Source organism: Branchiostoma floridae, chromosome 14 (assembly GCF_000003815.2).
Source record: "Branchiostoma floridae strain S238N-H82 chromosome 14, Bfl_VNyyK, whole genome shotgun sequence".
NCBI classification, from domain to species: domain Eukaryota; kingdom Metazoa; phylum Chordata; class Leptocardii; order Amphioxiformes; family Branchiostomatidae; genus Branchiostoma; species Branchiostoma floridae.
The window spans coordinates 17,845,088-17,871,243 of record NC_049992.1 but is presented as its reverse complement, the minus strand read 5'-3'; the positions used below and the strand labels follow the sequence as shown (position 1 = coordinate 17,871,243).

Below are 26,156 nucleotides of genomic sequence, written 5' to 3'. Positions count from 1 at the left end.
TCCCCGTACGTACGTGTGGCAGCACAATTACGTCCGAGTCCCGCTCTACAACGGGCTTGGCGGTAGCTGTGGTGTGGTCCGACTTACGAACGTGGTCTTCTCTTCAAGTGTTTTCTCGACACTCTGTACTTCAAACGCTGGCTGATAGCTACTCGGGCAACGGTACTTGAAAGAAACGTGCTCAGATTTGAGGAGTTCTTTTTTTAGAAGTGTGCAGGCGAATGACCGGTTAAGGAACGGGTTTTGCGGTGGTAACGTTGTCGTTGCTGCACACGGTCGGACAGCCTTTCACCATACAGGCACAACTCGCCAAGAGTTCACCGCTACGACTCTACATCATGGACTACAAAGCATTGATCGCTCTCAGCGCCTGCCTTCTGATCAAAGGTAAGGGAGCATTGTCGAAAATACCATTTCTTAGGTAGAGATTCTATACCCCCGTCCTTTGCTATCGCGTTTCCTGTCCAGCACATGTATCAACTCTGACGCATACACGCAGCTGTCTATGTGGTTTAGATAAGCAATATTGTTCACTTCAAGAACGAACGACCTTAACCGTACATTTATGCTCTTACGAGCTCCGTACAGACCATAGTGATAAAGTAGAAGTAAAATTGCGATGATAAAAGAATGCGTTGCCTTAGAACATCTATAGTGTATACCGCCGTCTCGCTTCTTTGGACAACTATGATATTTTACGGACAGATGGGTCCTACAATATATGATCTATCTAATTGCATACGAAATGTGAATGTTCTATGCTGTTCAAATATCGAAAGCCGGGGACGTTTGACTGTGCAGTTATTCAATTTCCAGTCCCCATTGTCCCCTCTCTCTGTCTTTTGTAAAAAGCTACACATGTCGCATGTATTTTCCACGCCGCTCCGCGATCGGGAGGTCGGTAGAGCGTCACAGATTGGGCCCGAGAGAAACGCTGAGTTAATATGGGAGTAATTGAAAAGAGGAGGTAAAATGAGCGAGTTAATTTGGAACGTGAGTGGACTTCTTTTACGCCCCAGTCGATTCACTGAATGGGCAATTAATTGAGCGCGACTGCGATTTCTGCCGGATACATTTTATGACAGCGGATGCTTAAGTGGTTTATTGGCGTGAAATGTATCTCATCTTCCAACATCTGTTTTCTTCTTTCTCGCTTTTGTATCCATTAATCGATTCATTGATTCATAGATTGATTGATTGACTGATTCATCCATCCATCCATCCATCCATTCCTTCCTTCCCTCTTTTTTTCCTTCCTTCCTTCCTTCTTTCATGCATCCATACTTTTTATTGTCAGTGTGCTATTTTTCTTAACATTTACTTTATTTAGGGCACCGTCGAACTAGTTGTCTTTAATTGATTTATAGATCTATTTTGTTGGTTAATTATACCGCTATGTCGTGCCTTTAAGTTTTATGCAGGCGTTTTCCGTACAGAATTTCCCTCTCTTTGTACCTTTCTCTCTGACAACTGACAACGCGCCAGATGATAATCTCTAGCGTTGAGGTGGTATCTCGCTGCACCAGGGGCACCGGTGTGGCACTACGGGGTTCGTTAGCTGCGACACTGTTGTATTATTTTCGCCGATTTTTTTAATAACTTAGATATTGGGTGATACGTGAATGTATAACTAAGAGGACAACAAAATACACAAAACGTAAGAAAATTCCTTTTTTATCTACGAAATTCATTGAGTAATCTTTCGAACCCCGCAGTGCCGTACAGGTGCCCCAAGTGCAGTGAGATACCACTTGACATGAAGCCAGACAAGGGAGACGGGACGGACCAGTGGTCGCGTGCTTTGCCGCTTACATTATCGGACACAGGTGGACTTTTTCAGAATCAATGATTCTGGATAAGAACATAAGACTTTTCTGGATAGAAAAACGCAACCTTTGGAGCTCACAGTCTTCGATTCCTGTACAGAGAAGAGGCCCTAGCGGAACCACGATTACAAATCCGATTTCGCTGTTACGCCGACTCCACTACGACCGCCGTACGACTGAGAATCTGACAGAGTCCGCTAAGAATTTCAAAGATAAAAACGATAATTTTACGCGTTGAGTGCATTCTATTTTCATATTAAATCTTTAAAGAAATTCCAATTATACTCAAGTGTTAAACAAATCTGATCTAGGTCGTAGAGGGGTCGTAGTGCGATCGCCGTCTTGTCGAGTGCAGGTCTCACAAGACTTTTCTATTGACCGTATCGCCCAGATTTGTTCGCTGGAATAATTCATGAATTTATCATCAGCGGTTGTGTCAAACTAAGCGCGGCTTGTAATCACCGAAGGACATGCCTGACTGGAGTTTATGTTTCATTTTACGCTTAGTGAAGCCTCTCAGTGAACAAGATCAACATGGGGGAGGGGGGCTTTATTTTTACAATAAAACGAGGGCGTGGTTTTGGCGCTAGGGGCAGCAGAAAGCGCGCGGAAATAAATAAAGGCAGACGCTGCGAAATGAAATCAGTTCGAGTCATCAGAAGGGCACGTCACTGTCAGCTCTGCTCTACTCTGAGAGGCGGCTGATACCGCACAAGAAACGGTGAATAAAAGATAAACCGGGCTATTATTCAAGAAGGCACGGTTTAACGGACATCGGAAATATCCTCAAGTTTCTGATCGCCGCGCCGTGTAGGCGGTATCTCACTACACTTGAGACATCGGTGCGGCACTGCTGGGTTCGGAGATTACTGAGTAAATTTGAGACATAAAGAAAGAATTTTCTTACTTTTTGTGTATTTAGTTGTCTTCTAAGTCATAATGTTACGTATTACCTATTAACTAGATTATTTTTAAAAATCGGCGAAAATGGTACAACAGCGCTGCAGTGAACGAACCCCGCAGTGCCATACCAGTGCCCCAAGTGCAGTGAGATACCACCTATAACCACCGATATGTAGCCGGCGAATACGTAACTGATCCAAAAATCGTTACGTGCACAAAAGTTTTGAATCGTCGCAAGTAAGGTCTCGCTTTAGTCGCTCTGTGTATAAAATACGGCTAAATCATGACAAACTGACGGAATTTAGGAAATAAAACGCCGTTTAAACCGCCTGGCGGTGGAAAGTGGCGGAACTGCGTAAATTATGGCCATACACAGCGGTATACTGAGCTTTGAGATATACGTACTGTATGTGAATCAAATAAGCGTAAAAATATCGTTACTACCCTTCTCTATACATGCCATCTTTTTACCGATCCATCAAGTGTACTAGCCACACGGGTAGATGTTAGGACTAGTGCTGTGGGTGACCAAAGTTTTCTGCGCAAAGGCAAAAATACAAAACAATACGTCTCTATCGTAAGCAATTTGGGAAGCGTACCTCAAATTATGCTATTTGGAGAATACTTGATATTTCTACCCGTTGAAAAATTAAGGCGCACGAAAAAATGGGGAAGTTGAGTTATGATTCAATCTATGACTTGTAATAAGAGCATTCGTCATGGCTCCCAAGGGGTTTGTCAAAGTATCGCATCCTTCACGTTCTATCTATAGGACGGGGTTTGAAGAGATGCATATTGACGTTATATATTTTGTACCGTTCCAGATGGTGGTTATCAAACTATGTGTGCGGAGGAGTTTCATTTTCCTCCTCCTAAATAGAATCAGGAAGTAATATATTCATCGTTAGAATCAGGAAGTAATTCATCGTTTGTCATGGCAAGAGTTTACTAGGAGTTATAACGTTATACCGTAAAAAGCGCTCAAAACGTTTGATGTTTCTTAAGGTGGTATCTCACTGCACTTGGGGTACTTTTGCGGCACTGCGGGGTTCGTTCACTGTGACACTGTTGCGTTATTTTATTTATATTAATTTTTTTGTAATTTAGAAATTGTGTAATACGTAAAAATATGACTTTAGAGGGCAACAGAATACACAAAACGTAACAAAATTCGTTCTATATCTCTGAAATCTTTTGAGTTTTCTTTCAAACCCCGCAGTACCGCACCGTTGTCCCAAGTGCAGTGAGATTCCACCACCTTAAAGCTCCCATTTCAATAGAAGGCGATAGCATCCTAAAGTGGATTTGTATGTATATATGATGTCATAATGGGAATATCACACAAAGTGTGAAAATATGACTAAAAGGAGAACAAAACACTCAAGGCTTGAAAAGATTCGCCTTTCCCTTCTTATCTATGAAATTCATACTGAGCGCTCCGTTAAATTTTAGGTCGGGGCTTGGTCGCCACCCTTGAGGGATATAAAGCCGGGTTCACACGTGCGTATGTATTCCGTATGAGGTCCGTATGAAATTCTGGGCCTCTACCAGGCTCCACAGTAGAAAAAACAGTAGAAATTGGAGAAATATAGATACATGACATGACAGAGGAGTTAGCTGTCCGAGGACTATGGTTTGCGACCCAGCTAACTCCTTTGGCATATCATCTGGCAATATTTCTATTTTTTTCCAGCAACATGTGGAGTCTGGTAAAGGCTAAGCTTCCATACGGACCTCATACGGACTTGAATATATACACAAGTGTGAACCCGGCTTTATATAGCTTGACAGTCGAGTCTTCCCACTAAAAAAGCACATATGTCTGCCCAACAATGGCTACTCGTATTGAGGACGACACACTTTCCGCTATGGTTGGTTGGCGGGTGGCGTCAAGCAGACGATATCACCATTTTACGGTAAAAATTGCCCACATCAGCGATATACGGGATTACAGGGATCTCCCATATATTGGATTTTAAACCCGGGCTAATGCCATTACACATAGATTTAACATAAAGGCCCCATAAAGGGCAATGGAAAAAGAACACGTAATGTTTTAAAAATCCATTTACTTTCGCCGCCTTTTCTCGAGGGAGCCACCGCGCGATTGATGCGTTAGTCACCGGGGCGATGACTGCATCACCGGCGGCTGACCGGACCACATCAGCGGTAGAACTGACAGATGGTGCACACGGTAGTGATGTCATTGTTACCTCCATGAAAAAAATGGAGGTATTGTTTTAAGGGTGTGTACGAACGTAATGTAGAGGTCGTAGAGGTGAATCCAAGCACTGCAAATAAAGCCATTCCGATTCTGATTCGTACACATGTACAGTATTTTCTAGGACACGCTATAACATCAGGCTTTTGCATGGCGTGCTTTTTATGATAATAATAGCTTTATTGCACAACAATTGTACGAGGTACAAAGTATGGCATCTACATAACTACAGTTCTAAAGCTTAACTAACCAATACAGGAGTTGTAGTATGGGATAAGTTTCTTACAATCATTGGAGGCTTTCATATACAACTCTACAGTTACTACAGTATACTCAGGACAGAATTCTGCTACTATGTGTATACATATGTGTAGTTTTATAATCTAAAACAACAAGTGCCTCCATGACAAATGGGGGTGTAGTTTTTGCCTTGTCTGTGTGTGTGTGTGTGTGTTTGTGTCTGTCTGTTTGTCTGCGTGTTTGTATTTGTGGATATTTTTAGTCAGCATAACTTTAGAACCTCTGTAAGGATTGTAATGACAATTGCAATGGGGATAGTGGCTGGAAAGACGAAGGTCAAGGTCAATTATTGGTCCTCTGGTGTGTGACCTTGATACTGCAGCAGAATTTATGTTTTTTTCCTATCTTTTGTTGAATATGTCGCCACACTTAAAGAAAATGTATGCCAAAAATATGGAATTTATAGTTCGGTATGCCATGTTCTATGTCTTCAGTCATGTCTTCAACATTCCTGACCGCTTAGCTTTCAGAATGAAGGCAACTCCCCCCCCCCCCCCAAAAAAAAAACATTTTCTTTCTTTGCACACTTCGTATAAGTTTTGGGATGCACAGTTAATGTCATCCATATAATCAAATCGGCATGACCTAAATTTACGGCGAGGATGCTCCTTATTTAGACTGGATAGTGCCATCAACCACGATGGCGTACGTTTCGAGCACTCCCTTGGGTTTAGGGTTATGGGCTGTATTCACTGAACCGATACATCGGAATGGTGATTGTATGTAGGAAGAAATCGTACTATCTGGGGGAAATGCCCGATAAGACACAATAACTTCTTCTATCTACTCGAGACATCTTCAACATAACTTTAAAGTTTATTTGCAAGTTCGTGCCCGGGGGCTACTTGTAGCCTCCATAGCAGGCTCTCTGAGGCCTTTTTGGGCTCATTATACACTTTTGCTGGCCATTTCTTTTTGTACTGGGTCACCGGCAGTCAGACAAGGCCAGCGATCAGCGACCCAGTACAAAAAGAAATGGGCAGCAAAGGTGTATCATGAGCCCAAAAAAGGCCTCAGAGAGCCTGCTATGGAGGCTAGGCTAATTGTATGTACGTGGTAGAAACATATATAGGGAACATAAATGTGACAATGGATAGTGATAAATATTATTGTAAAAAGAGATTACTTACACTAGTGATGGCTATTCCTAAACAAACTTGGGTTTGACTTCTTTTTGGAAGAAAAGGAAGACGAAAAGCCCCGCCTTTTCTACAATTTGTGGATTTTGTAATTTTAAGAGGAAATTGGCTTTCTGTTCGTCTGTGAATGTGGGGAAGTGGGGAGTATGTCTTTGTTGCTTCTCTAAACAAACTGATTCTTTTGGTTTGATTAAACACCTGGAAATAAAATGTGTTTAGTTAATAGTAAAGTTCGTAATATAGCGAATTTGGTTTCGCGTATGTACAACGAGATAACGAATCATCAATTTTTTGCAGTCCTTTATTGTGGTTCGCTATCTGGACGTTATCAGGGGAAGGGCACTTACTGTTAAACCGAATTTCAGTCAGTTGCCCACTTGTTGGGTGGAGTGGTTGGAAAGACGTCATTTCGACGTTTATTGAAATGGTCATAGAGTAAGAAAATTGCGTCCTTTTTTTGTGGCTGTGCAGACGATTTGATTTTTTCTTATAATATATTTCCAGGCCCCATCTCTAGACAGTCCTGACATTATCTAAAACGCGGCCGACTCGCGTGAAGCTTCAAGTTGACACATATCTGGATTACCGGCTACTGGCCGTCATTTCCCCGCCTCTTACAGATGAAATCACCCGTGAAACTCCTGCCAGAGCTGAAGCGCTCGTGCTGATGGTTATGACAAGTTTCATACATCAGTGCTGCCCACACGGGTGCTACGGGTGACACACACGGTGTCACGATTCATCTATCTCACCGCCGGCAGGGGTAATCATTGTTGCGCCCGGTGTTGCGTCAAATTTCTGCCCCGCCAGATTTCTGCTCCACGGGTAGTTCGTGTGCGTTGAGTTACTTTAGTAGGTTTGGGGCTAGGATTAGTCCACAGTCGGACTTGTTTTAGGGGTAATGTCCACAGCGAGACCCTTCCCCTAAATCATCTCAGACTTCTCTTTGAAAGTTATCAGGCTTCATAAATGTGACGTACTTATCTTCCCTCGGGTATGCTGGAAACCCATACGTAGTGCGGCAGCAAATATTTGGAAGTGGCATATAGTTGACTTGACACCAGACTCTACATCCCGTGGGCGTTCTCGCCTTTGCTAGTCTGCATTTTCCCCAGGCTGTGTTCAAAACTCTTCAGAACAGATAAAGTGAAGTTGACTTCACGGTTATTGTTAAATCATGAGCCCCATCGTCTGCAATATGACTCAAAAGAAGTCAACGGAAAATGAAAAAGAATATGGCGTCTGTTTCACAAATGGACTTGAAAGTTTTAAGGATTACAATATGCACAGTCCGTGTTTACAACACAATTGTTGAAACACAATTGAAGCTTAATTAACGGTAATTATTAAATGATGAGCTCCATCGTCCCCAATTTGGCTCAAAAGTAAGCGACGGAAGATGACAACGAATATTTAAAGTATTAAAGTATTGGCACGGTTGGAATGCCTTCTCAAGTTGGAATGACCATTAGCCCATGTCACGTGACATGAAAGTAATGAGTCACGTCCACAACGGGTCAAAGGTGCCAGGCAGTTGGTATCGGCCCCCGTCTCGGTTGATGCCGTGTTTGTTAGAAATGCACCGATGCAGATGTCGTCTCTTACTCTTCTTATTGAACAACCCTTAATTAACCCTTATACACATATATGTGCAAACAAAACGGTTCTCCAGTTAAACCACTCAGAACAATCTATACTGTAGCTTCCAATCTTAATTCGTTACCTGTATGTAGACTAGATCTCTGACCACCACGTTTCAAACCTATGTGTCAAGTCTAATTTATATCCTACTCAAGAAGATTTGTCTTTAGGCTTAAGCTTGTTGTCTGTCATTTGAAGTATACTACGTTAACCATTTGAGTTGATTATGTGTAAATAAGAAGCGTAAATGTATGTATGTGTTGGCACCCAATATCAGCTAATCTGCCTGGGTTCGCCATGTATGCATGCATTGTTTGCAATCTCTAGATATGCTCATTTTCTTTCGTAATGCTAAGGGCACATCCCGCCGTACGTGCAAATACGTGCTGTCTACGTGCCAAAACGTTGGCAATCATTTGGGATCCGTAAGTGGTAAGTACCGCCTCCGTACGAACTCGTAGGGAATCCGATGGATTTTGGAGCACGCAGACACGCTGTAGAACTTTACGTGCAGGCAAAACTTTGTGTACCTTCGGGCTGCGGATTCACCCCCCGTACGTGCCAGTACGTATACGGGCAGTGCCCTGTACAGCCTGAACGTTTTCAGAAATACATGGCTGACGTGGCCTCCTCAAAAAACGTACGGACAAATTGCACGTACGGCGGGTTGTGCTCTTAGCTGAAAAAAGATCTGTGGCGTCCACAGCAATGTGAGATATCCAACAGGACAGAATAGAGAGCGCCGGGCGACAGGCGTGCGTGTTTAGAGACAATTGTAGTTTAAATAGTTGCAATTTTCCAACACCTTCTTAAGTGATTTGCACGCCCTCGGGAATCCTCTATTATGTTTTGTTGCGCCGTACGACACTTTTGCCTCCGCCATTTTCGGAAAAATTATTTTGCACCAATTTTCGGTAATATGATTCTTCAACAACGGTTCTGTGGCTATATACATATACATCATTTGGTAATGAATCAAAGCACTTTGATATCATTCACCTTAAAGCACTTTGAAAACCAATGCTTTCAAAGTAGAATGGTCAAGTTTTTCCCATCTTTTGGACAATTTATATCTTTCTAGCCGGAAAAGGTCCATGCGAAGAAATGTCACGCGACCCGACAAATAGCGACGGCAATCAACCTAAAGTGATTGATTGACAACTTGATATGAATAAAAGGACTCGGCTGTACCACAGAAATAACCTGTATGTATCATTTTTGACACCGTTTTAAATCAAGAGTGTCTACCGGTACGTACGCATTTCGTTCAGAACTTTAGCTTGGCGTGCCTGTTTGCTTATTGAAAAAATACATGAAAGAATACAAATAAAGTTGTCGGATACAAATAAAGATACAATTAAAGGACTCAAGATGTAATCAACTTATTTTAGCACCACCACTTATGCAAATATTAAAAACAATATAGTAGATAGGACTATAATAATTAGATGATAGTATAATAGTATACTTACATGAAAAAACACATGTGCGTGAGTCGACCCCCCTACCGATAGAAATATAAAACAGAGCATAGTGCATAGTAAGTAGCAAGTAAAAAACATTGCTGTATCATAGGTATATAAACCCCGTCTCCTTTAACCCTCAAACCACCGTATGGGGTCAAAACTGACCCCAGGCGTATATCAATGTGTGCCATTATGTCATTTCTGGTCGAAAACAAATTTCCTTTCAGGAGTTTGTTTGTATATCTGTCCTATAACTTCTTATACGTTTTTGCCGAGATTGACTTATTGTTGATTAAGTTTTCCTCGAAAGTTTATGCATGGTCCAGTGGGGTCAAAACTGACCCCAGCATTTTTTTAAACAAACTTTTGCGACCCACACCTAAACTACTTATTGTAGGATCACGAAATTTTCAGAAAATGATGTACATGTAAGCAAAAGTTATTGTAGCAACTTTTGTTCCATTATCATGTCATATGACGACATTATGATGTCATCTAGGTAATATCGGCCGCCATCTTTGATTTTGACTGATGACGTCATCAAATTAGCATAAATTACGAATATTGAGTCCTGAAATTTATGTTGAATTTAATAAGATGTGATAAACAATTGTTATTTGCCAAGAAAACGTTAAAACTTAAATGTTTAGTACAAAATTTGAAAATTTCGTAATAAATATGTCTGTCAGAATTCCGTTGCCATGGCAACATAAAAAATGATGAACATACTTTGATCACTGAAAATGTTTGCTATCAACATTTTCTAAAAAAATCCCAAGTTTGGTGCCCCTAGCATAAGCCATTCAGGCGCTATATGGCATTGAAGCTGGTACAGGCATCAAAAACCTCCTTCCCGGTCTGAATAGCGTTGGTGCAAAATGTGGTCCTCATGATCTTTTGCATAAATTATGATAATGAGCTAGAAGTATTCTCACCTAATCATGTCAGACTGCCCCAAACAGATTAATGAAACTATACATATATACAAATCACAAAAAGATTCACACAAAAAACTGTATTTGTACAAAACGTTTTGGGGTCAGTTTTGACCCCATACGGTAATCTACGTCACAAAAAAGCTACGGTGGTTTGAGGGTTAACTCGACCGAGGCACCTTATCAATACGTGGTCCCCATTTCAAGTCCCCCTCCGAAAGACGGGTGCTGTCCCAACCAAGATGCCATACCCAGGATTGAACCACAGTCTTTCACGAACCAAGAGCTCAACTGTGAGCTACTAGTTGAGCTACAGGAACATCCCTCAATACGTCAGTCTTTATTGCAAACAAATTAGAAGTAGTAAATTGTGAGCTACTAGTTGAGCTACAGGGACATCCCTCAATACGTCAGTCTGTATTGCATACAGATTAGAACTAGTAAATTGTGAGCTACTACATGTAGTTGAGCTACAGGGAGATCCCTCAATATGTCAGTCTGTATTGCATACAGATTAGAAGTAGTAAATTGTGAGCTACTAGTTGAGCTACAGGGACATCCCTCAATACGTCAGTCTGTATTGCATACAGATTAGAACTAGTAAATTGTGAGCTACTAGTTGAGCTACAGGGACATCCCTCAATACGTCAGTCTGTATTGCATACAGATTAGAACTAGTAAATTGTGAGCTACTAGTTGAGCTACAGGGACATCCCTCAATACGTCAGTCTGTATTGTAAACAGATTAGAACTAGTAAACTATGAGCTACTAGTTGGGCTATATAGGGACATCCCTCAATACGTCAGACTGTGTTGCATACAGATTAGAACTAGTAAATTGTGAGCTACTAGTTGAGCTACAGGGACATTCCTCAATACGCTATTCTTTATTGCAAACAGATTAGAACTAGTAAATTGTGAGCTACTAGTTGAGCTACAGGGACATCCCTCAATATGTCAGTCTGTACTGTAAACAGATTAGAACTATAAATTATGAGCTACTAGTTGAGCTACAGGGACATCCCTCAATATGTCAGTCAGTATTGCAAACAGATTAGAACTATAAATTATGAGCTACTAGTTGAGCTACAGGGACATCCCTCAATACGTCAGTCTGTATTACAAACAGATTAGAAGTAGTAAATTGTGAGCTACTACATGTAGTTGAGCTACAGGGACATCCCTTAATATGTCAGTCTGTACTGTAAACAGATTAGAACTATAAATTATGAGCTACTAGTTGAGCTACAGGGACATCCCTCAATATGTCAGTCAGTATTGAAAACAGATTAGAACTAGTTAACTATGAGCTACTAGTTGAGCTACAGGGACATCCCTCAATACGTCAGTCTGTATTACAAACAGATTAGTAAATTGTGAGCTACTAGTTGGGCTACAGGGACATCCCTCAATACGTCAGTCTGTATTGCATACAGATTAGAACTAGTGAATTGTGAGCTACTAGTTGAGCTACAGGGACATCCCTCAATACGTCAGTCTGTATTGTAAACAGATTAGAACGAGTAAATTGTGAGCTACTAGTTGAGCTACAGGCACATCCCTCAATACGCCAGTCTGTATTGCAAACAGTTTAGAAGTAGTAAATTGTGAGCTACTAGTTGAGCTACAGGGACATCCCTCAATACGTCAGTCTGTATTGCATACAGATTAGAACTAGTAAATTGTGAGCTACTAGTTGAGCTACAGGGACATCCCTCAATACGTCAGTCTGTATTACAAACAGATTAGAACTAGTAAATTGTGAGCTACTAGTTGAGCCACAGGGACATCCCTCAATACGCCAGTCTGTATTGCACACAGATTAGTAAATTGTGAGCTACTAGTTGATCTACAGGGACATCCCTCAATATGTCAGTCTGTATTGCATACAGATTAGAAGCAGTGAAGACGGTGTCGCTTTGCTAATCTTGTGAAGAATATAGGCGTGTCTGATTAAACGAACGCCTGGCAGTATTTGACAAGAGACTTAGACAGGCGTCATGTGGGCTTAGTTAACGCACACGGCAAGAAAATGCTAATAGGTACGGCTAGAGAGCTTTTAACCTGGAATCCAGTCTAGTTGTGGCACGGCCTATCCAGATCTGGGCCTACCGTAGTTAGTGTAGGCTTTCTACGGGGCCAGTGCAGCTCTCAGCCGCCGGTGTAATCATTCACACCCGGTAGCATTTTCCCGGTAGGACTTTTCCCAGTGGGAGTTAATAGGCCACAACTGGGGACGGTGGATGGCAAAATTAACTCCCACCGTGCAAAACTCATACCGGGTGTGAAATATTACCCCGGCGGTGGAAAGACCCTCCTGTCCCGAAGGTAGCCTGGCCAATCCATGGTAGCCTGGATTCCAGGTTAGAGAGCTTTGCAATTGGTGCGAGCTACTTTTCAGCATTAATCAACTTGAAGTAAAGTCAAAGTCAGACGAGGACAATGTGGCACTGCACTCAAGTTTTGTAACTCATATTAACAGTACCACATACACGGTATACAGACAGAACTTCAAGGTAGTCTTTTATCTCCCCGACCGAATTCAAGTACCCATTTTTACACCTGGGTGAAGTGAGCAAGGTCGGGTAAAGTGCCTTTCCCAAGGCAAGGGCACAACGTCGGGAGTACGGCGGGGATCGAACTCGGGACGTATAGATTTCGAACCGAACGCTCTAACAGTTGCGCCACGCCCGACGCCACAGTGTTTAAGGGAGGTAAATCTCCAACAGAAGTCCACCATACCACTAGCACTCAGTTCTGGACAGTAAAAGTATCTTTCGGACCATACTTCTTGTTCAATCTCTACTACTTTAGGTATCATTTCAGCTGAGGTCCATCTTTTCCAGGTACCGGTCCTAGATTATTGTTGGTTCTTTTCCAGGAAGTCTCCGTCATTCTCCTTTACGTTACCATATGTCTTCTTCGTTGTCTCTGTTTCTCCAGTAGTTTTCTGGATATTCTGAAGATTTATATTTCATTTTGTGACAGCTAGTTACAAGGAAAATGGATTCTAAAGCACCCTTGGGAACGTCCATACTGCGCCAAGAAATCAAAATGGCCCATTGCTGCAGCAAAGTCTTACGAAGGCACGTTCGGAAATTTATCATACTTTGCGGTGCCATCTTCGTCCAAACTTTTTTTTTCAAAACTTGTTGTTAGCGTTTTACTGCAAGCAAGAGTGGTGATTAAGCGTTTTACTGCAAGCAAGAGTGGTGATTATGGGAAGCTGACATTCAAATACAGAGAAAGCATCCCTAAATTTCCTCCCCACCATTACATATTTTCTTGTCAGAAGGAGAACGTGGCGTGCTAGGTAGAACAATGCAAAGTCTTTGCTCGATTCGCACGCGTAAATGTGCTTGTGAGTCGTCAACGGTGCGTGAACACGTTACGAATGAAATAACAGCTATTTTGCGGAGAGAACAGGTAGTTATGGTCCCCTGGGGGGTAGAAAAGGCAATTTCTGGGTGAGAAGTAAAGTGTGCTGCCATTCCAGATTGCCTCTGCCGTGGAGTTGATATTACTTTCCACGCCTAACATTTATTCACTTGTGTAGGCGGTTATGTATGTTACGTATTGTGTCTTTTGAAAAATTACCTTTCCTGCATTAGGGCATGTTGATTTGATTATATGGATGACATCCGTGAGAGCATCAATTTTCGTCCGTTTCTGCACAGAAGATTTTTGGCTATACTTGTAAATCGTACAGAGCAGCTGTAAAATGACTCACAACGTTACGAAAGCTGTAAATATTTGCCGTGAATTTCAGTAAAGAAAACGTGGAAAACTGCTACTGGTGTCGTAGAATTCCAAGGTAAGTCCAAAATGAAAAGAAGATGTGAAGGAACAAAATTAAAAAAAAGAAGTACATGTATCTCTTGTTCAGTTTACTATGCTTTGTGTGTTCAGTGATTTGTTCAACCTTCCTGACCACTTAGATTTCACAATGAAGGCAACTTTTTTTGGCAAACTTTCGCACGCTCACATCAATTTTTGGATTCCCAGAGGATGTAATCCATATAATCAAATCAGCATGGCCTTATGAAAAGAACTTTCGGTATGCTGACTACATTTCTGACTATAGTCAGTGATGATTAATGTTGTTTAATTAACAAGCTCTAAAATCATATTTCTTGCAATAGACACAATATGATAAGATAAATGATTGGAAAATTACTCCTGTTAGTGTATTCTATTTACAAAAGAAGAATGAAGTAATAAGACTTATATTAGGGAATGATAATTAATCAGTTTTTTTATTGCAGATTCCTATTTTTTTACCACAAAAGAGGTGATGTATCACTTTTAAGCAATGTCAGCAAATTTAAATAGATATATATACATTATGATTTTGATAATGATATTTCTTTATTGATTGATAATGCAATTTTCAAGAGCTTAAGGGCACGGAACCACATACTTATTAATAGCTAAACATGATAGATACACGAAATTAGCACCTTACAGATAAGACATTACTTACGAATAAGCTCTATCAAAAGGAAAGTCGAACTAATTCCCAATATTAACAGTACATGTCATAAATAATACAAAAATAATATATTGACACTACCTGAACTCAAAGTGCTTGTATCGAAAGATTATAAGGGATACGGTTGCTTCTATATTGATTTGTTTGGCAAGCGAGAGAGCAAACAGGTTGGACTCTTTGCAGCTTTTACACTAGAATTTCTCAACATATGGGGTTATCCAGGATATGACCAAAGAATGGAGAAAGCAACTCTCGAATTCAAAACTTGGGTCTTTGCCACGACTTTCTAGGGAGGGAAACATATGTAGGAGCGTCGTGGTAAGATGTGCACTCGGGACCAAGAATTATCCTCAGCGCACGTTATGCAGTGGTTATACTATTATGCGGAAAACTGAAGATAACATATATCTACTTGTCATAGAAGCTAGTTTGTGATTGTGATAGTCAAAACGTGCCAGTAAGTTTCATATCGCCCACCGTCTCTGTTTAATGATGGCTGGGGTACCCTGATGTATATGGCATCCTTAAACAAACTTGATCCTAACTTCCTGGCACGTTTGACCAACTCTTGACGTCACGTATACGACAAGATCACGTGTCAATAAAGTCACGTGCTTGTAACCCATGAGTTTACGTTTCGAAGTGATTGGTCATTATTGATCCTGAAAAAAGCGAAAACTTTCAGTTAGAAAAAAGCCTAGCATTGTAGTGTTGCTAGTGAAACGCAACAACTGAAGCTATGCTACCACTAAATCTTTTGTTAACATTTTTCTACCTTCTTCTTAAAATGGGTGTGTACTGATTTACAGAATTTTTGTTATAGAATGTTGTCTCAGAATGTTGCAATATATTAAAAAAACATCATTTTAGATCGTGCGTCTACTTTTAATGCAATGATAAAGAATTGATAATCAGATATAATGTTTCTTTTTGTGCAGTGTCATCTGGTGAGCCGTCTGTTGGAATCACGCTACCGAAGTCCGTCAGTACGCGGTTGGGCGAACCTGCAACTCTATCCGCCACTTTTACAACCAACCGCCAGATCCTATCCATCCTCTGGCACAAAGTAGACAAAAAGCAGCAAGAGATACAAAAGCGTGAGCTGGTGTATTCCTACTACCCACCCATAGGACGGAGAGAGGCGCACGGACAATACGCGGGAAGAACCCAGCTCGTGGGGAAGGCTTCCTTAAAGATTAATCCGACACGTCTTGAAGACGAAGGAGTCTACGTGCTCTCAGTGATGGCAGAAGGACTCGGTAACGAGGAGGGATTCGTACAGTTATCAATCATGGGTAAGACGCCGTACACAAACGTCTTATTTAGCCCCTAAGTATCGACTTCCTCACGGTCCCAGGCTTAAGTAAGGGAGGGAGCCCTATTTGTCATGGATTTCATCACAGCTTTTGCTAATACTGGGATCTCCTTAGCGACCTTGTATTGAGTAGTTTCATTCTACACGGTAATTTTCCAGGGCTACACACGGCAATCCGCCCGGGTTTGGCAATACACATACGTATTCTTTAGTTTCATTCCGGGACTTGAAATGAGATCAAACCCATTCTTACACCACGTAGCGCAATTTGAAATTCAATTTGTCAATTTCCCTTCGTCTACCTCCCTTAAGTAAAAGGAAATGAGAATATTCAATGGGATATTAATCTTCGTAGCTCCTTCGAAATCGCCCCACCATTAACTAATGAATCCAACACATCTATAATTCATCATTGTAAAGTATGCGTATACTTACTTTTGCACGGTTATATACCACTTTTATAGATAATTGTCAGAGCCATGCATAGCTTTTTTTTACTTGTTGAGCACTTTTATAATACTTTATCTTGCAGCTAACCCCTATGGAAGCCGGATATGCAATAAATTTACTGTAATAAAGAAGGGAATCCAGGCATGGGATTTTCGCCAACACTAGCCTCTGGGTATAACCACGGTCCGGTGGGATCTGTCCTTAGTGCTGAATATTGTAGCGTAATTAAACCCCTTATATCTCTCCAAGGCGGCTCAAACAAGGCTTCAAGAACATATAATCACACGGCAACTCTAGAAGTGTCAAAACGTCCCATTACCTACTCACCCCCGGTATCGATATTCGCCCCAAGACTCTCTTCTTCCCTCCCAAGAAAGATTAGATCCCCGCGGAGTCATCAATCTGTGTTGGCTCACGATACAGCGGTATTTGATCAACTTCTACTTACCGCCTCCAGCCCTCTCCGCCATCAGTTAGGGAGCAACAGTAACTTACCATTGGGCTAATATGTTACAAACAAAAATCAATCACTTAACGGCCTTTCGTTTGAGAGAAAGGACACCGAAGCTTTCATCTTTCCCACGTCTTTCATTCGTCTATTTTGGCAGCATCTTCAACAGAGATGAAAGTTCTAAGTATACCGTGGGTTTCCACAAAGTAAGAGCTTTATTGTGCAAATAGATACAAAATAATAAGTCTACAACACATTGTAGTTTTTAAATTTCATTCAACACAAGCAAATTGCTTAACTAGACCGTAGGCCTACTCGTACGTCATCAGGAGTGGTGGTTCAATTATTCTGAGCACGTGACATTAGGGACTAATGAATCGCCATTTGCCTGGTAAGTGATATCGGCCCCCGTCTCGGCTGAGTTTCGACTGGTGATAGATGGCCCCCTATACCCTCCTTACGAAGTAATCCGGTTCAGTGTCTAATATTTGTGCTTTGTCCAAGGTGATGAAATGTCACGGTAAAAGATATGTTCTGATATGTTCTGCGACAACACGAGACCACGCTAGGTCTCATGTGCTCCCCAAACCAAGTCCTTAGGGAGCGCTCAGTTTCACCAATGTATGACTCTTGGCAGGGATCCCGAATGTTTCTACCCTGACACTTAATGTGGTATACTACGCCACACTTATCTTTCTTCTTTGTTGGCAAAGCACAAATTTCAACATGGACCCCACCAGCAAAGATGGGATTTCGTGCTAAACTTACACATCTATGACGGCATTTTTTCAGGGATGATGGAGATAAAGTTTCACTGAATAATGAAAAATAGCTATCAAAACCAGACGTTATAACGCAGTATTTAGAAAAGCCGACAGGTAGCCCCAAATCGTTGCTTTGACAGGAAACAACATACCCACATCCAAAATGTTATGGCGATCAATCCATAAATTATTGAATTATGTTGCTTAACAACATAGATAAGGTTGCCAAAGGCATAACCTTATTGCATATTGGCGAAGGTAACAAAGGAAAACGCTCTCCTTTCAAAGCTTTGGGAACTTTAATACCGTGCTTATTACAGATGCCTTTGGCATTGTATCGATCGTGTGTTTAATCCCCATGTGAAACATAAGGGTATTACTAATTAAAAGCAAGACGGCCCCTTCTCTGGTTTTCATTGCACTGAAAGAGTACCAAGAGAACCCTCGCACGTTGTCACATTCAATTACACCAGCAGAGTTTGCCAATAATAATCGACGATGATTGGTAATCTTAATCTCCAAGCAGATCCTACAGTAACATAAGATAGTATCAAAAGCTGGCAGAGGAGTGAAGCCGGTCTAGGAGTGTGTTTGGCTACATGGCAAATGGACACCTCTTGGCTAACTACACTCTTTGGCCAGTTTGGTACTATTTTATGCCATTGTAGGATCTGCTTGGAGATTATGGTAATCTATCAAACTTTAATTAACGCAATTTTTTCAGTGCCCCCCACCGTTCAGGTTGGCCCGTCCGACCCTTACGTCACTTCCTTGGGAAGAACAGCGTCCCTGACATGCGCAGTGGGAGGTGCCAAGCCGAACATCACGGCGCTTCACTGGGAGAAAGACGGAGAGATTCTGCAGACGACACGGTTCGGTAACAAGTACACGGGAGGGACCATCAAGACGCCATCTTTGTTGATACGTCACATGAGGAGGGCTGACGCGGGCATGTACACATGCGTGGCTGATCACGTGGTCAGGGGCTCCAGAGCGAGTCTGACTTTGAACGTACAGTGTAAGTAGTTATATTTTTCTCCCCTACTAGTATATAGAAAGAAAGAAAAAAAGGAATATACTGTTTTGTAAGCACTGTCCTTTCAAACCTGAAAGAAAGAAAGAAAGAAAATATACTGTTTTACTTGCATTGTCCCTTGAGAATTGAAAATGGGATTTTAATTCTGCATTAACTAGCTAAGATTATCTAGCTAAGATTGACTTGCTGCTTCAGAAAAAAAAAAATCAAAGGTGGTCTGATACTATTCTCCAAGCAAAGCTTTAGAGTCGCAGGACACTTAGTGGCAGGTTTTTTTACCGGCCCTCTCCAAGGAATACAGATTCATACCCTTGTTGAAACCGTAGGGGTAGTGAGCTGTTAGGCACTGTGTCTAGGTAACAGTATTGGACAGTGGAGTCCACCCCTTTCCTCCCACTTCCCAACCAAAGTCAGGTACGGAATTTTAAACTTGCGTGGATTGAGAAAAAAATGTCATTAAGGTGTATTTCCTAAGGACTCAACGTCAAGCCAGGAATACAAGAAATCGAACCATTTATGCTCATGTTCGCTAGCATATCTCGGCGACTCGACACCATATAACAAAACTAGCTAAGGGCACAAAACATACATACAAGTCAATGTGTACTCAGTGTATACTAAGTTGACTGTGGATTCGTAGCACGTGCGACTCCTATTCAAAGCAAGGACGTCAGTCAACCGTCCCGTCCTTGAGGGTAAATCACATTCAAGAGATAGCTTCCACAATACCGAAGCACAGGGGCTTGCAAAATTGCATAGATACCGTGAAATCTTATCTACACTTCAGTAAGCTAAGATTGTAAGTATGCTTACGGAATGCCAAGGCAAGGAGGGTGGAACGGTTTGTGTATTGAACCGTAACGGAAGTGGGATAAGACAGTTTTTGTTGCACAACCAAAGATATTTGCCTGCTAACATCTCAGTAGTCCTTCTAATACATTCTTCAAATCATTGCAACGCTGGCTGGTACTTTTTCCTATCGCTAGGTGGAGCTGCTGTAACAATCATGTGGTGTCAACGGCTTGTATTACTAGTACCACTCTCGCAACTGTTCATGATTAGTATAACATTACTTCACCTTTATCTGCAAGGTAACCTTTATCCGTTGTTTTTGATAACGGGGTAATGAGGGATGTGAAGTCGAAGGACTGTTGATTTTGAATTGTAATGTTTCTTTCTAAATACCTCAATTTGAAAACACCGTCCGTCAAGTTAGTATAAATCTTAATTACCCTGTTTTTAAAAACAGCGGATATACGTCGCCCACGGATAAAAGTGAACTAACGTTAGATCTTCCATATTGTAACTGAACTTGTCAAAGCTGTCCCTGATAATGCTACTTTTATATGCCCATGAAAAAAAGTGAATAAAAACAGACGATAAGATTTGTGAATACTAAAAATGAATGTCGCCATTAAAACATAACCGTTTGACATCACTTTAACTTAATATTCCCATGAAATATGAATGATACTCTCTTAAGCGATGAGGTGTGGCAGTATTGGAACTGAATATCGTAATCAAAACGTAATTCTGCAACATTACTTATTGTACTTATGAAATAGGGATAATACCTTTACAGGCGAGGGGATTTGGGTGTAGCAAGGTGGTATCTCGCTGTACTTTGGGCACCGTTGCGGCACTGAGGGTTCATTCACTGTGGCACTGATGTGTTATTTTCACCGATTTTTAGAAAAAAATGTAGGTATTGCGTAATACGTAAAAGTATGACTAAGAAGACAACAAAATACACAAAACGTAAGAAAATTCGTTCTTTATTGCTGAAATTCGTCGAGTATCTTTTGAACCCCACAGTGCCACATCGGTGCCCCAAGTGCAGTGAGATATCAGCTTTAGACCTGAATCTTGTAACGTATATTTGTTTGATGTTTACCAATTGCAGATGTACTCTGCAGTGTGTAACAGACGGACACCCCCCTCCCCCTCAACATCACGTGGTCAAAGATGTGCCTGTGCTGAGCATGAACTCTTACCGTTAAAATACGTTCTTTCTTATTCTTATATTAGACCCTGCTTCCATCATCAGTATCTCAGAGTCTCTCACGGCCACCGTGTCAGACAGCGTTACTCTGCAGTGTGTGGCGGACGGCAACCCCCCTCCCAACATCACGTGGTCAAAGAATGGATTGCGCATGCGCAGTCTTAAGACCCCGCTCTCCATGGACGTCATGGCGAGCACGCTGCAGCTGAAGAAGATCCACGTGAACGACACCGGGATGTATCTGTGTGTGGCGGGAAACGACATCGGAGAGACCGACACGAAGTCCATATCACTGACAGTGAAGCGTAAGGACAGCATTTTTATTGTCATTTCTTCATTCAAAAATTGACGAAAGAGTTAGATTGTTTATGACGTCCTCACCTCACCTCACCTCAACTCACCTCACCTTACCGGTCCCATAGCACATTCCCACATTCCCCGACAAAAAAGAAAGACACTTTCCTCAAAACTGGGGCTTTCCGTGTTCTTTTCTGTCTCCAAAACAAAGGTCGCACCAAACCTGTTTAGTTATAGCTAACACTACTATTTCAATAGTCCATTGTTACCATAATGTCGTACACTGTCAATTTTGACAGGTATGATATTGCGCAACAAGAGATGCTAGTTCAATCCCTGCCAGGTAGCTTGAGGTGGCATTACTGGGTGTCAATTGAGCCAGAAAAAAATTGAAACGTGTCCCTAAGTGGCACAAGAGCCTTTTTTGTCTCATGTAAAGTTTGCGGAGGCGAGGGGGAATTCGTCTTTTTTCATTGATGTTACCAGGCTGCACAACGGTGGATCAATCTAGAAAACAGCAAACATTATGGATGTCAAAAACACAGTATTAATGGGCGAACCCAGGGGTGTATGCCGCGGGTACATAAAATAGTACGGATAAACTTGTTGAAGGAGAGGTAAAAAGCCTTATTTGAGGGGCAGCCAGATATTACCTGTGCTACGTGGTCACGGAAGGTGTCGACTCTGAGACTGCATGGTTTGGATTTTGAAAGTTTTCTATTTTGTGTTGCGCCCTATTACGCAACTGCCTTTCTAGCGTGAGCCGGCTGCAGTTCTGTGACCTCCGCAGAGGGGCATTTCAAAGAGGGCGTGAGAAGACGACACGCCGACAGGATTTTTTTGTTTTTTAATATTTTGTGGCTTGTACCTTCAACTCAAACATATCCGATTTTGGTATTCCAAAAGTGCACCCTACTATATTTTTTAATGCGTCGAAGCCAGTCACCTTGAGGCCCTTAACTATAGAAACCCCCATAGGCCGAAAACTGTGTTCTACTACCTTAACCAGACTTGCAAGTTTGAAATCTCATTATGATTGACTTCCCTTTCTTTCCTTTTTTTGCTTAGAGTACAGAACTGATCAAGAGATAGATTCCTCCAAGATTGCCATCATCGTGGGTGGTACGGCTGGAGGCCTGTGGTTGGTGGTTTGCATCGGACTGGGCACGTACCTCTTCCGGCGGCGCCGGAAACAGAAGGAGAAGAAACAGTTCGCCTTCTATTACAACATGGCGTCCCACCGGAAACCAGGGGTTGGGAACGAGAGCAGGAACGAGGAGGACAAAGAGCCGCCACCATACAGCGCCATGCCTGGTACCTGCATGTTTATATCTAGTGTAACGTTTGGTTCACCTTTATCCGTAGTGAAACCTATATCCGTTGTTTCTGAAACATGGTATCTAAGGATTTTATAGTAGACGGACGGTGGTTTTAAACTACTATATTTTCATAATACTGCAGTTTGGAACCATCGACATGATATCCCTAAATGCCATTTTTAAAAACAACGGATATCGGTTTCTCCACGGATAAAGGTGAACTAACGTTACATTGTATTATGTATAAATAAAAGGCAACTGTTACGGTATTCTCATGGCATCTTTTGAGGCCGTTGGGAAGTTAACCTGGAATCCAGTCAAGTTGTGGCACGGCCTGCCCAGATCTGGGCCTACCGTAGTTAGTGTAGGCTCTCTACGGGGCCAGTGCAGCTCTCTGCCGCTGGTGTAATCATTCACACACGGTAGCATTTTCCCGGTAGGCCCAGTGGAAGTTAATAGGCCACAACTATCCGACATCCCGTGGATGGCAAAATTAAATCCCACCGTGCAAAACTCGTACCGGGTGTGAAAGATTACCCCGGCGGTGGAAAGACCCTCCTGTCCCGAAGGTAGCCTGGCCAATCCACGGTAGACTGGATTCCAGATTATTGGGAAGTATGTTGTCAAACATCCACTGTGTATTGGGCAAAATATAAAAGTCAGAGCCCATACCTCTTCTTACACCACCCTTACCTCCCCAACCGAAGCTAGGCACCCATTTTTACCTGAATGGAGTGAGGCAAGTCGTGTAAAGTGCCTTTTCTAATACGCGATTTGATCGGACGACGCGTCTGCGAGCTCTAAATTACGAGGAGGCACCCTAATGCCGACGAAGAAATGGCAGAGTTCCCCCTTCCCGTCAGCGTCATGCCTCCTCGTAATTTAGAGCTCACAGACTCGTCGTCCGATCGAATCGCGCCTAATGTGAGGGGGGTATAAGGACACAACTTGTAACGAAGACTGCAAGTCATCGAACAGCCGACCTGTCATCTCATGTCCATCAGCCTTATCATTCGGCCATGTAACCCCACTAGTCCTTATCTTTACTGCAACTTCCAATTCTATCATTATTCTAATTACTAATTCGGTATATCTCATGGTTGGTTTGTAACATTGACTATCATATTTCCACCAGGTGGCATAATACCGCCAACTCAAAAACGTTAGTATAGAGGCCTTCTCAAGATTATCTTGAACACCGATTTTTAAATATCCTAAAATTAATGTAATATAATTCAGATATTTAGGTGTTGATGACAATCTTGACAAGGCCTCTATAACAACGTTTTTGGAGGTGGCGGTATAATGACACCCGGTGGAATTATGCGAATGTATGTTAACTCTCGTCTCTATTCCATTTCGCAGCCAAACTCCAAGACAAAGCGCCGACCAGATTTGGCGGTATCAACACCATACGGAAGTCCATAGGGAAGAAAGGTGGGAGCTTTTCTTTTTTTTATCAAATTATGATAACTTCTCCTTCTACAGCTAAATCCATTTGAATATGAAGGGTACAACTGACATCCTTATGGATATAGGTAGAGAAGTTGGTCAGTATATACAGTCCTACTATTGATATCAATAAAACTTAGAGTTTCCCTATTTCTAAATACAATCAATAATCTTAGCATGAAAGTTCATCTGTGTTGGTAGAATACATTATAGAGGAAATTGCTAAACTTTACTTCCAACACGGAAAAATATAGGGACTTACATGTACCCTCTAAATTTTCGGCCGAACTCCATCGGCCTTGTTCACAGAATGACCGAACTTTACTTCCAACACGGAAAAATATAGGGACTTACCCTCTAAATTTTCGGTCGAACTCCATCGGCCTTGTTCACAGAATGACCCTATCTCCAGCAGTGACGTTAGGAAAACACCACTTTTGCAGGAGGGGGTTATAAGTATCAGAAAGTCTATGCCGCCCCCCGTCTCTGTTGAGCGTGGGCCGGTGGGCTCTAATGTGTTCCTGACGTCACTGTTGGAGATAGGGTCATTCTGTGAACAAGGCCGATGGAGTTCGGCCGAAAATTTAGAGGGTAAGTCCCTATATTTTTCCGTGTTGGAAGTAAAGTTTTGCAATTTCCTCTAAAATCAATAATATTCTCTTCGTTAAAATATGCCATTGCAAACTCTTTCCGTGTCTGTAGCCGCTATGCATCAGACTATGATGCCTGCGAATGATTGGCTGATTGATTGATTGTAGACTCTAAGGCCATCTTGTTTACCGAAAGGTACTTAGAAAAACATTAGATTTATAATTTTGGTTTGGTTTGTCAGCTGCACATAGAAATACATTTACGGTTTCGGTTTGGTATATCAAAGGTCGATGCATTGTATCATGAATGTGGGTTTACTTACTGTGAAATGCCTGGAAGTAAACGAAGTATTGTATATATTTCACAGACAGACGTTACGCTTGCGCACTGTATTCTTACCGGCCCCGCGAGGAGAACGAGCTAACCATGGAGGTTGATGACGTCATCGAGGTGCTGGAGGGGGAAGATGGCGGCTGGTGCCTGGGTTACCTGAGGGGCAGGATAGGCCTGTTCCCCTCTAACTACGTCAAGTTTCTGTCTTCAAGCGAGGGTACGAGTTTTGCATGATCAGTGGTGTTTTTAGTCGGTAGTCTGTGCTGAGACCGTAGTCTGTACTGTAAAGTATAGCTACTGTAAGATGTTCCAGTAATGCGCGTTTTGGTTCAAGAACGTATCTTCCACAATCATGCAAATTAGACCATGATTTCCATAATATCTACCTGCCATAAATCATCATTTATGGTATCTACTTACCAAAAATCCTGACTATTTGCCAACTTCTTGAGTTATGATATCTTCCAAAGCCTGAAACTAAATCAGTCCCTGTAGTTACAAAAAAGTCGCTAGAGGGTGTAACCTACCTTCTGTCCAAAAAGCTATCTACGACTTCAAAACCATGTCCATAGCATGTTCAGAATACAAGATATCAAACGATGTAGTATCGTATAAAGTACTTTTAGTCTAGCCCAAAAGTCAAAATTTAGCTTTTGATTATTACAATAACCAAGCTTGCGTGTTCAATAATGCTAAACCTGTTAATTTTTTCATGTTTTATTTCTACAGTTCTCGCAATGAAGACCGGCCGCCATGTTGATGTCGCAGAGGCTTCTGGGACAAAGAGAAGTATCTAAAGGCACCACAGACATGTATGCAGATCGTGATCATGGAAAGGAGAGTAATAAGAAAAATATGATAATATAGAACCAAAACGATATTCATCTATATGATGACAAGGTTTTCAAAAGGGAACGTTTGATGGCAATAATTCTACTGGAGCCTGTGAATAGTTTGGTAATAATGAGTCAGATCTGATTGGTAATGATACGTCACTGAATAGAATGCAGCATAGGTGTCGCTGCTTATCATTGTTCCTGGATAACATTTATGTACATAAGACATTCTTTACGTTTGGGAACGCAGCGACACCTATGCTACAGTACAATGTGAACCAGTCAGAATTGCCCTGAGAAAAGTGACAAACGGTCGGTGGAATAAAAACACCCTTTCACATTCTTCTGTACAAAGAATCTTATTATTCAGCCTACCGAAGTGTTTAA

At 41.8% G+C, this 26,156-nt stretch overlaps 1 protein-coding gene across 1 annotated transcript; it reads left to right on the top strand.

Moving 5' to 3' along the window:
- Positions 1 to 59: 59 nt before the first annotated feature.
- Positions 60 to 26,059, top strand: LOC118431183 (roundabout homolog 3-like). The gene is made up of 8 exons (XM_035842302.1): positions 60 to 387; positions 15,862 to 16,218; positions 18,628 to 18,921; positions 20,968 to 21,246; positions 22,307 to 22,552; positions 23,923 to 23,994; positions 24,968 to 25,150; positions 25,663 to 26,059. The coding sequence occupies exons 1-8, from the start codon at positions 339 to 341 to the stop codon at positions 25,728 to 25,730; spliced, it is 1,548 nt and encodes a 515-aa protein (XP_035698195.1). The 5' UTR covers positions 60 to 338; the 3' UTR covers positions 25,731 to 26,059.
- Positions 26,060 to 26,156: the final 97 nt, after the last annotated feature.